Source organism: Panthera uncia (assembly GCF_023721935.1).
Source record: "Panthera uncia isolate 11264 chromosome C1 unlocalized genomic scaffold, Puncia_PCG_1.0 HiC_scaffold_4, whole genome shotgun sequence".
Classification (NCBI taxonomy): domain Eukaryota; kingdom Metazoa; phylum Chordata; class Mammalia; order Carnivora; family Felidae; genus Panthera; species Panthera uncia.
In genome coordinates, this window is record NW_026057585.1 from 98,029,090 (window position 1) to 98,044,693 (window position 15,604).

Below are 15,604 nucleotides of genomic sequence, written 5' to 3' on the forward strand. Positions count from 1 at the left end.
GTTGGCCTGGAGGGAGGATAGTGTTCAAGAAAAAGGGACACGCACATTGATTTCGCTAATAACAACGTTCGAATTAAGAACCCCCTAGAATATGTGTATGCTTGTAGGGAATCGGAGACTGTTAACACTGAGCTGGCAAAGTCACCCCGGGCAGGTGGATTTAGAGAAGATTCACTTGGTGCCAGTTTCTAGGTTACTGGCTTGAGCTGAATTACTTTCATAACTAAGAAACCTCTAGCTGGTTGTAGAGATTTGTGTTTAATTACACAATATGCGTCTCGGTGCACTTTTCCAGTGTTTTCTGACGTCAACATCAGAGTTCTTCCTCTGGTGGACAGTGTCGGTGTCCCGGTTATTTAGCAGCAAACGCTTCCTTTGTTTCCTGTTGCCAGTTAATCTGTCCCGCACCCTCGTCATGCATTTACTAGGACCCGCGGAGGCAGGAGGCAGGGAGCAGGGCCTGGAAGCTGAGCGGTGGCCGCACTGGCCCTTCCCTAACAAGCGGGTGTCAGAGCCAGGGCCTTTCCTTTGGCGTGTTGCTGCCTTCACCACAAATGGATGAACGGCAGCCGTGAAACCTCCTTCAAAACTGGTGGCACTCTAAGTACCGTTTTCTTTCCAAGTTCAGAGTCAGTGACCGCATCACGTCCCCCGCTCACAGGATGGGCTCAGAGTTCTCCGTTGACAGAGAACGCACCCAACGATTCCGCCCTGGGTGTCACTGGTATCGTGTCACTTGCGTCGGTGGTAATGCCCGTGAGCTCGCGATCCTTAAGTGAACGGAATGGTCTGCTGGAACTTGGCTTCAGTCTGACCATTCCACAGGCTCAGATGCCCCCTCTACCTTCTGGCCATCTGTTCAACGAAGCCACTATTGGCCATTTTACTACTTACCGTCTCTCGGACCTCGAGCACGTCATTAAACTTGAGCCTCTCTTATTTGTAAACTGTGGAGGGTGGTTAATGCCTGCCTCACAAGGTTGTGTCAGAAAGAACTCAGATGAGAAAATATGGAACCCCTTACACGGTGTGTGGCACCCAATGGGTGAACGATGGGGCTTTTACGAGTCTTAGGACAACTCAAAAATAATGCCATCCCGTGGACTAAGCCTGTGGAGAAGAGAGAAATAAATCGTGGGATCTCTCCCTGACAGCTCAAACGGTGACAATTCCCATTTCAAACAACAAACCCCTTTATAGAGTTTCCTGCTTATTTTCTTCCTATTTCTGGGGCTCACCTGTCTCATGTCAATGTCCTGGTGCAGGAGAAGCAAGCAGAGAACTAAATTATCCTAGGTCAGCATCCAAGTTATTAATTCGAGAACGCAGAAATGAAAATGATTTCCAAACAATTCTTGTGACCAATTAGTGAATATTAAGCGACCTTTTTTTTTAAGGAGGCTCCACACTGAGCACGGAGCCCAATGCGGGGCTTGAGTTCACGACCCTGAGATCAAGACCTGAGCTGAGATCAAGTTGGATGCTTAACCGACTGAGCCACCCAGACACCCCAAGCAACCTAGTTTGTATTTATTTAATATTTATTTTTGAGAGAGAGAGGGAGCGAGCAGGGGAGGGGCAGAGGATCTGAAGTGGGTTCCGCGCTGACAGAAGAGAGAGCCCGAGGTGAGGTTCGAACTCCTGAACAGTGAGAAATGACCTGACCTAAAGTTGGACGCTCAGCCAACCGAGCCACCCAGGCGCCCATAATTTTTAAACTTCGTATTAGATAAAATCTTGAGGAAAAATGCAGGTTTTAATATGAATAATAAAACAGGAAAATGTTGTTAAACGCCACTATCCAGCAGTTAAACTGAGCTCCTGGAATAGAAATCTCTTGACTGCCATGCATTTTATACATTTATTTATTTTTTATTTTTTTTAACATTTATTTTTGAGACAGAGAGAGAGCATGAACAGGGGAGGGTCAGAGAAAGAGGGAGACACACAGAATCTGAAACAAGTGCCATGCATTTTAGAAGCACTGATGCTTGACTAAAGTCATTTATTTTGACTTTTACACGGTTGTCGACTGTTGAAGTAAATTCTACTAGTGAGCTCAAGCACACCGATAACCTTCATGACTAAAGGTGAACAGAATTAAACTAATATAAACACGATTTGAGGGACGCCTGGGTGGCTCGGTCAGTTGAGCGTCCGAGTTCAGCTCAGGTCATGATCTCGTGTTCGCGGGTTTGAGCCCCACACTGGGTTCCGTGCTGACAGCTCAGAGCCTAGAGCCTGCTTTGGATTCGTGTCTCCCTCTCTCTCTGCCCCTCACCTGATCACGCCTTAGTCTCTCTCAAAAAAGAAAACGTTGAAGAAAAAACTTCTTTTTAGGGGCGCCTGGGTGGCTCAGTCGGTTAAGCGTCTGACTTTGGCTCCGGTCATGATCTTGCAGTTCATGAGTTTGAGCCCCGCATTGGGCTCTGTGCTGACAGCTCAGGGCCTGGAGCCTGCTATACATTGTGTCTCCTTCTCTCGTTCTGCCCCTCTCCCACTTGCGCTGTCTCTCTCTCTCTCAAAAGTAAATAAACATTACAAAAAATTAAAAAAAATTTTTTTGTTTAAACACAATTTGAAAACATCCTGCTTTCATCCCCACCAGAGCATCTACAACCGGGTCTGAAGCTACTGTGCGTCAGTCATTGGAGTCCGGCATCTTTCTGGATATTCAGACTGAAAACCAACCTTCGTGAACATGAACAAATAAGCAAGTTCCAGGGAAAGAGCTCTTGAAAGACCATTGGTCTTACCCGCCTTCTGTATTGCTTTTTGTCCCTTATTAAATTTCCTTTAAAAGCGGGGAGTGGTGGGGGTGCCTGGGTGATGCCTCAGTTAAGTGTTCAACTCTTGATCGTGGCTCAGGTCATAAGCTCACAGTTCGTGGGTTCGGGCCCCATCAGGCTCATGCTGGCGGCGCGGAGCCTGTCTGGGATTCTGGCTCCTCTCTCTGCCCCTCCCCTACTCGTGTGTACTCTCTCTCTCAAAACTAAATAAAGTTAAAAAAGAAAGGGGGAGTGGTGACTCAGTGTGGCTAAAATTCTGGTAATTTGTCATTTCTAGGTGTTTAATTAAAAAAAAAAAAAAACATTTAAATACACCTCTTGTAAGAATAAAGTGAACTCTCCAAGGGGTGGGCACGCAACCCTGTGTCAGGTTCTTCCCCTCCAGTTCTAGGGAACCAAGAACAGGGTTAAAGACCTGACAGGAAAGGTCTATTACTCACCAGATTCCACATTCACAGCCGACACTTAACAAGGTACCCGGGCTTGACCAGGCTTAACTTCTGGATATAGGTCCAGGAGTAAGGCAATTGGTACACAGTTCGTTAAAACTCTTGCCTTTGGTTCAAACTGGGGATAAAGCATAGCTTTAGAAACATGTTCACAGTCTAAAACATTTGGTGGCAGAAAGTTTTAATTAATTTACTTTTTTTTAACTCGGTAGCCTGAAAGCTTAAATTATCAATCTGCACGAGACTTGGAAATGTATAGAAAAGAAAAATGGCTGGGAAGTCTGTCCTGGTCCACCCGGTGCCACCAAAATGTGACACCTCTTACTGTTCAGCAGTGTGGCTTCAGATTACGAAACAAGTTGGATTCTGATTTTACAGGTTCTCTCTGCATTTCTAGGGTTACATTTCACTAAATTCCTTAGCCATAGTTTATAGCACAGTGAACATAAAAAAAGGACACAAACCAAATTTATACTGAAATTAAATAGCATGATTTAATTTAGCTGCTGCTCAATCCTGAATCCTCTTAAGTTAAAAAAAAAAACAAAACAAAACACCAAAGTTATAATTAACTATTAACGTTAATGAATTTAAACCTTCCAGAAAACACGAATCCAAAAGGAAATGTCCGACAGGTGATACGAGCCACAAATCTTACGGCCTTTCCTGTTTCCGTCCCAAACGTTCTTAAACATCAACGGAAAAAAAAATTCTCTAGAGTTTTTCAATTTTATTGTAGAGCACAATTTTCTGGCCTCTTACTGAGTACGGTCTTCTAACAGGTACACAATTAACTCATAGGTAGACAACACGATGGCAGTATTCGGTATCTGCCGGATGAGCTGGGCAAAGAGTCCCCTGTAAAAGGCAAGGTAACCTTCTTCCCGGAAGACCAGCCGAGCGGTCTGGATGAAAGACTTGTACTTGGTGCCTTCCTCCCGGAGCCGTGTCCTTATGACTTCTGCAGAGAGAAACACATACTTTATGCTACGAACGGACCGCATTATCAGGCAATACGATGAGAGAATTCAAAGCACACGGCCCCAGGACTGTCAACGTACATCTCCGGCTATTTGCCATCTCGGCTCTGTTTGGACAGCATGGTCACTTCGGAACAATGAGAAGTCACAATCTTTTTAGAACCTTTTCTGACTCTGGGAAATGGTCCATTAGGGACATTGCATGTAATACAAAAGTACAAAGTAATTTTTAAGGGATTAAAAAAAGCTTGGTTTGAATGGGACTTCATTTAAAGACAGTCTGTGGTTTTCTACTCTCAATTAAACCAACACTGTAATTTCACGGAAGGTGTAATTTTTATTAAGTGTGACAGTATCATTAACACGATTTTTTTTTCATGTACTCCCCAACCTTCTCTCCTACTAAAATCCTTCTCCACTCTGTCCAGCTTAAAAGCCGCCTCCTCCATTCTCAAACCTTGGCACACCTGGCCCTCCCCCGCCCAGGCACCCCCAGCATGACACCTGTCACTGCTTGTCTCGCAGACCTCAGTGCACACGCTTCTGTCTCCCTACCCCACGGGAGGTGTCCCGCCCTCTTCTCCGTGAGCCCCGTGGGGCTGCTTCGTGCCCTAGTATATGATGGGAACTCAATTACCTGCTTGTGAAATGACAGGTACATTTGTCATAGCCGACAGTGTAGCAGGCTTTTGAAAACAAAACCTGTTTTTCGCGGTACAATAAACTAAGCTATTTTTTTTAAGTAGGTCAATGGAACATTACGTCTATAATTCCTTAAAAAATGGACTTAGCAGAGTAGCCTTACTCAGCACAAAGTGGAAGCTGAGAGGTTTGTTGTTTTGTTTTGTTTAGTTTGGCACTCGTATCATTTTTTTAAATCGAGGAATGTTAAATAAAATCCAGATTTTTGGCTTCTTTGAAAACATCTCAAGTTCTACAACACAGGGCCCACATTCTGCACAGTACATTTTGGCCACAATTAGCTGGAACGGAGTAGAGCTGAGTTCCTGCCACTCGTGTAACCTACAGACGGCTGAAGCCAGTTCCACACGTCCCCTGTTACTTAGCACCCGCAGGTGTCTGCACCTCAATGTGAGCGGCGGATACGCTAGATAATACCGCCAAACGCCACGAACCTCACGGCTGTTCTACTGTTTGGGAAGAAAAAGCAAAACACACCGTGTGGATAAGCAATGCAGGAAGCACATCCTTTAGAAATAGCAGCGGCTGCCATAAGTCCAAAAAAACTCGTGGAATTTTTCTCAGTCCCATTTGTAGAAGAGGCTAATGGAGCTTCTTTCAGATACTTCTTTAAACTTTCATAAATAGCAAAACAGATGATGGTTTCTGAAATCCCGGCATACGAGGCGGTTAATCCCCTGTAGAAGCCACGAACGCCTTCCGTCTGGTAAACGTAGCGAGCACACTGGAGTGTGTTCATCTGCTTGGAGCCTCTCACTCTGTGGACACAAGACCAGCGAAAGCCGTTAAAAGGCACACTCACGAGCCCGGTTCCCGTCCCAAGCCGCAAAAACTGAGCGCTGAGCATAAAGAGAAATGATACGCACGGCAGGTGACATGTGTCTTCCTTCTTCTGTGTTTGGCTGAGCCCTAGCCCACCAGATGGGACACCTGATAAGCCCACAGAACACTACGTGCATCTGTACCAAGAGTCCTAAAAACATGTCCAGAGCTTCTGACCTAATTTTGCAAACAGCTATACAAAGGAAGATGTTCATCACAGAGGAAAACACAACCGCAATATAATCAGAACAATCCAAATATCTAAAAATAGAAATAGATAAGTAAACCATGATACACACACCAGATTGAAATAGTTGTAAAGGCAGGAAGCTAGGCGGAACCGCGTGAGCAGAAAGCAGGACAAAATTACGTGCAGAGTGAAATTACAATCATGGTACAAACAGGTTTTAAGAAAATGCTGAAGGAAACCTCACCAACATTCTGACTGGGCAGTGAGTGTAAGGGAGTGCTTTCTTAACCTGAGTCTCCAGATCCCATTATTTCTCAATTTATGAAATTATGAACATGGAAATGCTGCCCAATAACTAATAAAAGGCCTTAGGCTTGGCTGCTCTTGGCTCATGATAGAAAGCATCCGAAACTGCCCGATGCAAGCCGAATCCTGGGACCTGACCCTGTTTCCACTGGCCCCCATCAAAGACCCCTCCCTTGGGGCTAAAGCCCACCGCTTCCAACCGGTCACAGCAGGCTCTCTCGCTTCTTCACTGTCTTTCCACATCCTAGCTGGAGCGACCTTTCTAGCAGCGAGCCAACCACACCACTGCCCTGCTTAAAATCCTCTAATGCAGGGCTTCTCAACCCGGGCACTGACACTCTCAGCTAGGTGATTATCTGTTGTGGAAGCTGTCCTATGCATCATGGGAAGTTTAGCAGTACCCCGACCTTTACCCAGTAGATGCCAGCAGCACCCTACCTGAATCGTCACAAGGTCTCCACACACTGTCAAACGTCCCCTGGGGGACAAAGCGTTCTCCACTCCTGCCCTGAACCATGGCTCTAATGGCTCTCCATGGCCCTCAAAATACAGCCCAAGGCCAAATTCCAAGCCCTCCCAGGGTTTTTAAGAATGTGCCCCCCCCCTCCCCCCGCATTTCTGCAGCCTTGGCTCCTCCCCCTGCTTTAGCACGTGCAGGCGCAGCATACTCCAGATGTTTCCCTTCTTTCAGCTCCCTGCGAACAAGGCTTCTCTAGACATTCCCACACTCCGTTCTCTGCCCGATGCACCTGCCGTGCGGCCCACCCCCAGTTATTTTCCAGAAGGTAAGGGGCCATCACTGCTGGAGGAGGTCCTCCCTGTGCCCACCCTGCCTGGAGTGCACTAGGGACCCTTTGGGGTCCTTACCATTTCCAGTCCCTATCTCGTTAGACTCTAATGCTCTTTATTTCTGTAAAGCTGTGAGCTTCTGGAAGGCAGGGCCTAGGTCTTACTCCCTGCTGTTTCCCCAGTGACCAGTGCACAGCAAGCATCCACGCTCGTTGTTGCAGGACGTGTTAGCAGAGCCCATCCAAACAAAGCTTTAAAATGTCCTCAACGTGGAGCGTTCCCAGGCGGATTTAAAAGAGCGCACATAAAGGCTCTGAGCTGACTTGCACACGGACGTGCGACTAAGCAGGAGTGACTCTGTGTGGCACACCTGAAGTGCGGAGTCATCACCAAAGGTTTCCAGGAGAGGATGCGGCTCAGAAGCCTCAAGGACAAGCAGGTGTTCTTGAGGGACCGGAGGGGGAGAGGGAGTCCTGGCGAGGGACAGCACACGGGGAGACGGACGCATAAGAGCACACGACAGTTTTAGAAAACTGCAAAGGACCTTGGATGTTAAGCCCAGCAGTTAGGATGTGGCCGTGAGAGAAAACAAGACTCCTGGAAGGAGTGAGCAAGTGATCTGTCCAAAATAATGAGATCTGATACATTCTAGAAGGTTCTTTCGCACAGAATGGCTCGGGGGCAACATGGAATCTGAGACCAATTCAGAGGTTTTTGTGGTCACTAGAAAAGCTAAGGCAGACCCCTAGCTACGCTTCCAGGGGATGTTCTAGTTCTCCCTTTAGAGGTGGCTCAGAGTTAGACTAGACTAGCTGAAAGTTTCCAGAGCCCACACGCATTTCCCCACGACACAGTCACATAAGAGTTCTTAGAATTCTAGTACAGGGGCGCCTGCATGGCTCCGTCGGTTAAGCATCTGACTCAGGCTCAGGTCATGATCTCACGTCCGGCTCTGTGCTGGCAGCGTGGAGCCTGCTTGGGATTCTCACTCTCCCCCTCTCTCTGCTCCCTCCCCCCACTTTCTCTCTCTCTCAAAATAAATAAAAATAAACTTAAAACATTTTTTATTAGCGCCCTGGAGGCCTGACAGCACTTGCTGTCCTACCCTTGTCCTACCCTTGTCCTACGCTTGTCCTACCCTCTGCCCACTTGAGAGAGAGGCCATCTGGAGGAGATCCCTCAGGGCTCCAACTGGGGGTGGGGTCGGCCTAGAGACCCACCAACCATCCGAGAGGAAGTCAGGAGCACCTCAGGGGCCACGGGTGAGTGAACTGCTAACCTCTGTTGGGTGTTGTTTCTGTTGGCCTTCACCTCCCCACGGTGCCTGGCAACACACATCTCAAAACAAAAGGGGTTTCTACATAGGCTTATGTTCAGGAAAAAAACCAGGATGGAGATGGCTAAGGACTCCGTACCCATCACTTCACCACTGGAATCGGGAGGAAGAAAAAGATCCCAAGAATATTAAGGAAGGAACAATTGGTAACTTACTTCCGTTCCAGCTGCATCCGGGTTTTAACCATCCATATAGGATTCATTAAGGTATTTGTGACAAAAGCTGGAAGATAAAATCCAGAAGATAGCATCATTGAACACAGTCCGTGTTTATTAAAGTTGTCTATTTCATATGATAAACTTTGAGGTCAGGAGTTAAATGGCTTAATACTAAAAATAGATACGGGCACCGGGATGGTTCAGTCGGTTGAGCATCGGGCTTTGGCTCAGGTCATAATCTCACGGTTTGTGCATTCGAGCCACACATCGTCCCCCATGCTGAGTGTGGAGGCTGCTTGGGATTCTCTCTCTCTCTGCCCCTCCCCTGTGCTCACTCTCTCTCTCGAAATAAATAAACTTAAAAAAAAAAAAAAAAAGGAATAGTAAGAAGCAGTTCTATACTCAGATGGAAGTTACAGTCCCCTAAAATGTAACATCCATTGTTATGCTGGACCTAAAAGAAATCTCTCAATTTTCTAGAGCCCTGTCAAGTCTCTCCAACCTGTAGGTGGTGCTGTTGATATTTTGGTAAATCTAATCTCTATGGTAAATACAGAAACTATTCTAAACCTCAATTTATAAATTTCAGGTCCAGAAGTATGTTTTAAGAAGCTGGTGATCTAACCCAAAAAGGTCACCTTATATCAAATGTAAAACAGAAGCCACGAAATCTCCACTTATCTGAATTCAAACACCTACATTTTAATACCCAACTCATCACTTCAAGAAATTGAAGTTTTAAGACTGATATGCTTTTAGGAACCATTTTTTTAAAGTCGGTCTTCCTCATCTTAATACTACTGACTGTTCCAGACCAACCAAGACGCACAGTGTCGCGGTGTGAGCCTGACACACAGCGAGTTCTGAATTCCTCGTCCTCTCCACGGTCCAAAGCGGGTTCATTAGGAACCCAGACAGTGGTTTTGAAAACTCCTTCTGGGTCCGCTTTCCTTACCAAAGGTTCCTCTGAGTTAATGTGGCAAAAGTTACAAAACCGATGACAGGGTGGAGCTCCGGGCTCGCTACCGCCCTCGGAAGTGAGGACCCACTGGCTCCCGCTCCGCGTGTCCCCCCGCCCCGGACCTCCATGTTCAGTGGGGTCCCCTTTCTCTTGTGAGAAGCAGCTCTGCGTTCACTATCCTCCTGCTTGGGGTCCAGTAATTATTATCCGTGACTACTCAGATGGGCTACTAGAACTTCCGTCTGGAGCGACAGAGGCAGACAAGACTGGTGGACGCACACCTCACAGGCCGGCAGAAGGCAGAGATTTTTCACAGAATGCCAATTTAGGTTCTCCGAAATACCTTCTATCTACACAAGTCATCAAATGACACTTAGGGGCTCCTGGCTGGCTCGGTCAGTGTAGTGTGTGACTCTCGATCTCGGGGTCATGAGTTCGAGCCCCAGGCTGGGGGTAGAGATTACTTAAAAAAAAAAAAAAAAAAAAAAGATCTTTAAAAACAAAAAACGAAAACCGCATACAATATCCGTAAAGACGTAGCCTTCCCTCAGCAATCTGCAAGTCCGTGGTCTTTTCCAAGTATTTCCTGGGGGAATAAATCCTGTTACGAATTTTCTAGAGTAAGTGCAATGACTCCCTCAAGAGAATAGATACTATCTGATCTGGTAGGAGCCTTACTCAAAGAACACTCCACAAGCCCCAAGCCCCCGTCACAGTGTCCAGTTGTTAAGGCCAGAAATGCCAATAGTACACAGGGTAACGCTGGACACCGTGGGGAGTCACAAAAAAGCCCTCGAATTTTTCAAATAATTTAATGAAACAGAAAGACATGAAAATGCATTAATATGCCTTTATTTTTATTTATTTTTAATTTTTTTCATGTTTCTGTATTTTTGAGAGAGAGAGAGACAGAGAAAAAGAGTGTGTGTGTGTGGGGGGGAGGGGCAGAGAGAGGGAGACACAGAATCCGAAGCAGACTCTAGGCTCTGAATTGTCAGCCCAGAACCCAACGCGGGGCTCGAACGCACAAACCGAGAGATCATGACCTGAGCCGAAGTCGGATGCTTAACCGACTGAGCCCCCAGGCGCCCAATATTCCTTTAAAAGAAACAGAACACTGACCAGCAGTACGCATGGGCACATGTAAATTCTGAGGGAGAATAAAAGTTTTAGTTACCGGGGAAAATGGAACCAAGTTACAAACTATTCTCGAACATTCATGCTTCCTTAGTTCTAACATGAAGCGCCAGAAAAATGGTTTGAGGCAAAAGAGGAAGAGAGCGAATTTCGAATTCCTGGACAAAGCTACATGGCACAACACGTGCTTCAGGAAAGCGAGAAGCTTGTCTCCACTCACTGGGGGTGACCTACCTGCAGAGCCGGCTGAGAAAATATGCACAGTATTACTGTTAGGCACGAAAATGCCATTGAACTGCTCTTTGGCTTTGGAGTAACACGCAAAGTACACAGCCCTGGTGGAAGAAAGAGAGAACACTACAGACATTGGCATGGCACTATATGCGTCCCTCCACGACCTCTGAAAAGTTTAGGAAATTAGGAGAAAGAAGGTTAACGTGTAACCAAAAGCTGGACCTTATCTGTCAAACCAAAAGCTGCTGCAGGCACCTGCAGAAAGCTCCTGCGTGTCCCTCCAGAAAGTGCCCGGTGATGGTCAAGTATCCAAAATAACTGAGGCCGGTGAGATTTGGGTAATATACAGGGTCCGTTTATATTCTTCATTGTGGATAAATGTCAATCCTTTAAGCATCAAAATACACACCAAACCTTCTAAAATCTCTAATACTACTTCTAAAATACAGCACGCTTGTCCTGTCTTACACCACAATGAGTACGTCAAATGTAATTTGACCGGTTTTTGAGGACTCGGGGTCAGTAGGAACTACCAGCATAAGTGTTTTCAGTGCAGAGCTTCCGCCATTGGACACGCACACCCCCCACCCCCACCGCCACCCCTATAGGTGGAGTCTGGCCTCCCCCACGGCTCTCTGGTCCGGTCTCTGCTTTCCCTCTTCTGACTCGGCTCTTACTGGGGCTGGGGAGTAGGCGCTGGTTGGTATTTTCCCCGCTTCTTCACCAGCAATGCCAGGGAAAAATGCTTCTTTAATTTGGCCGGCCAGTGCATCAATCATAGAGTGTATTTTTCAACTTAGGATCCGGACTACTTATCTGTTATTTAACATTAGTCTGCTTTTTATAGGACCCCACTGTTCTAAACAGGTGTGGCAGCCAGGAACCTACAGCAGGTTAACAGGCGTTACCAAACTATCCACAAGGAGATACAACTCAATTTTCTTTATTTGCTATATGTATCCACCATCTATTAATAATGCAAACCCTATATAATCTCACAGACTAGTACTTGTATTTCTTAAACAGCTTATACACCTATGCTATAAAATTCTAAAGGAACAAAGGGTTTAATAAGAATCTGAATTGTTACAACATTCTCAGGTGATTTGTGTATAAGTTGGGAGCACTGATCTGCAAGAATTCTAGGAAGCTTTTAGTCTTTACCTTGTACAAGACATTTTTGTTTTTTGATCTAAAAAATAATTCCCTTTAAAGTCGACCGGAGTATTATATGAAATAACAGAAGTACCTTACTCGTCAGCCAGCTCCCCGCCGGGCCTCCAGGCCATTTCTAGAAGCAGTTTCTCATCTACTTTTCACAGATATGCTATACACACACTCACCTATTATTCAGTCTTGTCAAACAGACTTTACAGGGCATTAAGCCTTGTGCTAGAAAGGAGGATGTTTTAAATCAAGTAAAGCCTAGAAGCCTTGAGAATTGCTTCAGATCAGCGGTTCCAAGCGCATATGAATCACCAGGGGATCTTGTTAGAATGCAGATTATGATACAGGTCTGGGGTACAGTCCGAGCGTGTGCAGTTCTAACCGGCTCCAGGAGACGCCCACAGTGCTGGCCACGCACCATACTTGATGTAGCAAACACTTGTCTAGAGAAGATCCCAGGTGACGTGAGCAGATGAATTTTCATTTAAGAATAAAAGAACTAGATTCTTTCACACACACACAGACACGCACACACGACACACGTGCACACATACCCACACTAAAAGACACACCAGCACTTAGCACTATTCCACGTGTCAGATGTTTATAGGCAAATCCCATACTGAAAAAGACACTGGCCATCTAGAAGCAATGCGCTTCAGTAAGAAAGAAGTCAGTATTATATACTACAGGTAGCGAGCCAGCTGAAAAGTTTAAAGCTTACCTTGATGGTGCCACTCCGACCAAATTTGGACCCAAGCCTCTGAAAAGTGACTTTGGTCCCTCCTTCTCCAAGATCGACCTAAATGATAAGAGAAGATCTTTAAAATCCTGAGGCAGAGCCTAGGCAAAACAATGAGGCGTCAGCCCGCACAGCTCCTGGAAGAAAGAACAGAATGTTTACAAGACCCCAGACTCTTATCGGATTATAGTACAATACAGCATCCGAAATCTGAAGAATACTGCTTTCATATTACAGTGAAAAAGCAGGTTTCAAAAGCATCAGTCTGACATGTTTTCAAGGAGCCTTTTCCCGGGCTCACACGGGACCGAGATATTCAGGGTCTGTACTCCACACTGCACTCCTACTAAGGTAGGACAAGCATCCGGCAGAGCATCTCATACAGGGAATGATGCCCTCATTGTAGCAAAATTCACTGAGAAACGGGTTCAGAGATCTCTCTGGATGATATTTCTTTGGGATTTTTTCCTGATTTCGAATAATCCTATCTTCCAGATATTGACTTATTGTAGAAGAGCCCCAACCAGGGATCTACAGAATGGAAAAACCTAATGATTTTCATAGGCTGGATGAACGTTACTTAATTTTTCTTCTTGAACATTTATTTATTTTTGAGAAACAGAGAGAGACAGAATGTAAGTAGGGGAGGGGCAGAGAGAGAGAGGGAGACAGAATCCGAAGCAGGCTCCAGGCTCCCAGCTGTCAGCACAGAGCCCGATGCAGGGCTTGAACCCACGAACCGTGAGATCATGACCTGAGCCGAAGTCAGACGCCCAACCGACTGAGCCACCCAGGCGTCCCTGGATGAATGTTATTTAAAGCCAAAGCATAGTATCTCAGGGTCAAAGAGAATATCCCTTTTGCTTCTTAATTTTTTAAATTCACGGTGACATATACACAACATAAAAATTTACCATTTTAGCCATTTTTTAAGTGTACCGTTCAGGGGCATTACGTATCTCCACAAGGTTGTGCGACCGTCACCATCCATCTCCAAACCTTTTTCATCTCCTACAAACAGAAATCCACACCGGGTTAAACACGAACTCCCTGGGGCGCCTGGCTGGCTCAGCCTTCAACTCAGGTCATGATTTAACGGCCTGGGGCCTGCTTCGGATTCTATCTGCCTCTCTCTTTCTCTCTGCCCCTCCCCTACTTGCGGTCTCTCAAAAAACTGAATAAACATTAAAAAAGAAAAACCACCCCATAACTCCCCATTCTCCTCTGCCAGCCCTTGGCAACCACCGTCCTGCTTTCTGTCTCTCTGAATTAGACTACTTCAGGGACCTCATAGGAGTGGAATTGTACAGTATCTGTCCTTTTGCGGCTGGCTTATGTCACTCGGCAGCGTCACTGAGGTTCACCTACGTCGCAGCAGGTGTCAGAATGTCCCTTTTGAAGGCTGAGTGATACTCCATTGTGTGCCTACCACGTGCGGTTTACCCATTTATCTGTCAATTGCCTCCACCTCCGGCTACGGTGAACCAATGCGGCTACGAACGTGAGTGTCCAAGTATCCGTTCAGGTCCCTGGTTTAAACCCTTAGGGGAACATGCCCAGAAGCGGAATTGCCAGCTCGCGTGGTAATTTCGAGGTTTGATTTTTTGAGAATCTATCTACCACAGCGGCTGCACCATGTTCCATCCCTACCAACAAGCACAGGGGTTCCAATTTTCCCACACCCTTGCCAACACACTTAAAAAAAAAAAAAAGTGCCAATGTGTTTTCTTCTTTTTCTCTTAAGTAGGCTTCATGCCCAGCGCAGGGCCCAATGCGGGGCTTGAACTTACAACCCTGAGCTGAGAGCAAGAGTCAGACGCTTAAACGGAGCCGCCCAGGTGCCCCGTGTTCTGACTGCAAGCGACTAAGGAAGGACTGTGTAGAACATTCTTTAGAGGTATTTTCCCACTCCAACATAGGATTCAAATTGAAGAATAAATTTGGTTAAATGTATTCTTTTTAATGGCTCGATTTTCATGGTGTCCAAGAGAAATTTACAGTTACATTGAGGTCTTCTCTAATTTAATCTCCTTTTCTTACTGCAGATTTTTCTGCACTCGGTAAATTAGGGCCTCCGATCCGACAGCATTCTGAGTTTATCTAGAATTGTCGTCAACAGTTTATATAATGCTTTACCTTCATTATGACATTGAGAGTAAAATAAAAAGGTGTCTTCCCACTTCATGGAAAAGCTATTGGTAAAGTGAATCTTGCCAATTCTATTTCTGCTACCTTCCACTTTTCCCATAGAGAAAGTCTCTAAAAACAAAGCTGAAATTTTTGGTGAAGAGGTTAAATTGATGTTTTGGTCCCTGGCACGCTGGAAAATGTTCAAGTTTTATCCATTTGTAGATTTCTTTCCTTTTTCAGGTCAATGTAATTTTTCATGGTCTAGAGTCCTTGAATGTACAAACTTAAAAATATAAATCTTCGCTTCTCGTCTTCAAATTTTTAGATGTTTATAAAATATTTCAATTGCTTAAAAATGAAAGAATATTTGTACCTGTAAGAGCTGCCCTCAAAAGTAGCAGATCAGCAGTTAGGTAAGAAAAAAGAAATAAAATATCTAGACTGGAAAGGAAAAAGCAAAGCTATCTTTATTCATACAGACTACATAATCTTATTACATGGAAATACTAAGGGGCGGCCGGGTGGCTCCGTTGGTTAAGAGTCCAATTCTTGGTTTTTGGCTCAGGTCGCGACCTCACAGTTGGTGAGATGGGAGCCCCACGCTGGGCTCTGTGCTGACACTGTGGAGCCTGCTTGGGATCCTCTCCCTCCCTCTCTCTCCCTCCTTCTCTGTCCCTCCCCTGCTCTTGCGTGGGTGCGCTCTCTGTCTCAA

At 45.7% G+C, this 15,604-nt stretch overlaps 1 protein-coding gene across 1 annotated transcript in view; it reads right to left on the minus strand.

Moving 5' to 3' along the window:
• Nucleotides 1–3,713: 3,713 nt before the first annotated feature.
• SLC25A33 (solute carrier family 25 member 33) overlaps nt 3,714–15,604 on the minus strand; it is a 33,597-nt gene continuing 21,706 nt past the window's right edge. The window contains exons 3-7 of the mRNA XM_049618167.1: nt 12,745–12,822; nt 10,854–10,954; nt 8,519–8,585; nt 5,398–5,678; nt 3,714–4,199 (exon numbers count right to left, since the gene is read on the minus strand). Coding sequence (XP_049474124.1) covers nt 3,997–4,199; nt 5,398–5,678; nt 8,519–8,585; nt 10,854–10,954; nt 12,745–12,822 — 730 coding nt within the window. The 3' untranslated portion in view covers nt 3,714–3,996. The remainder of the gene's footprint in view (nt 4,200–5,397; nt 5,679–8,518; nt 8,586–10,853; nt 10,955–12,744; nt 12,823–15,604) is intronic.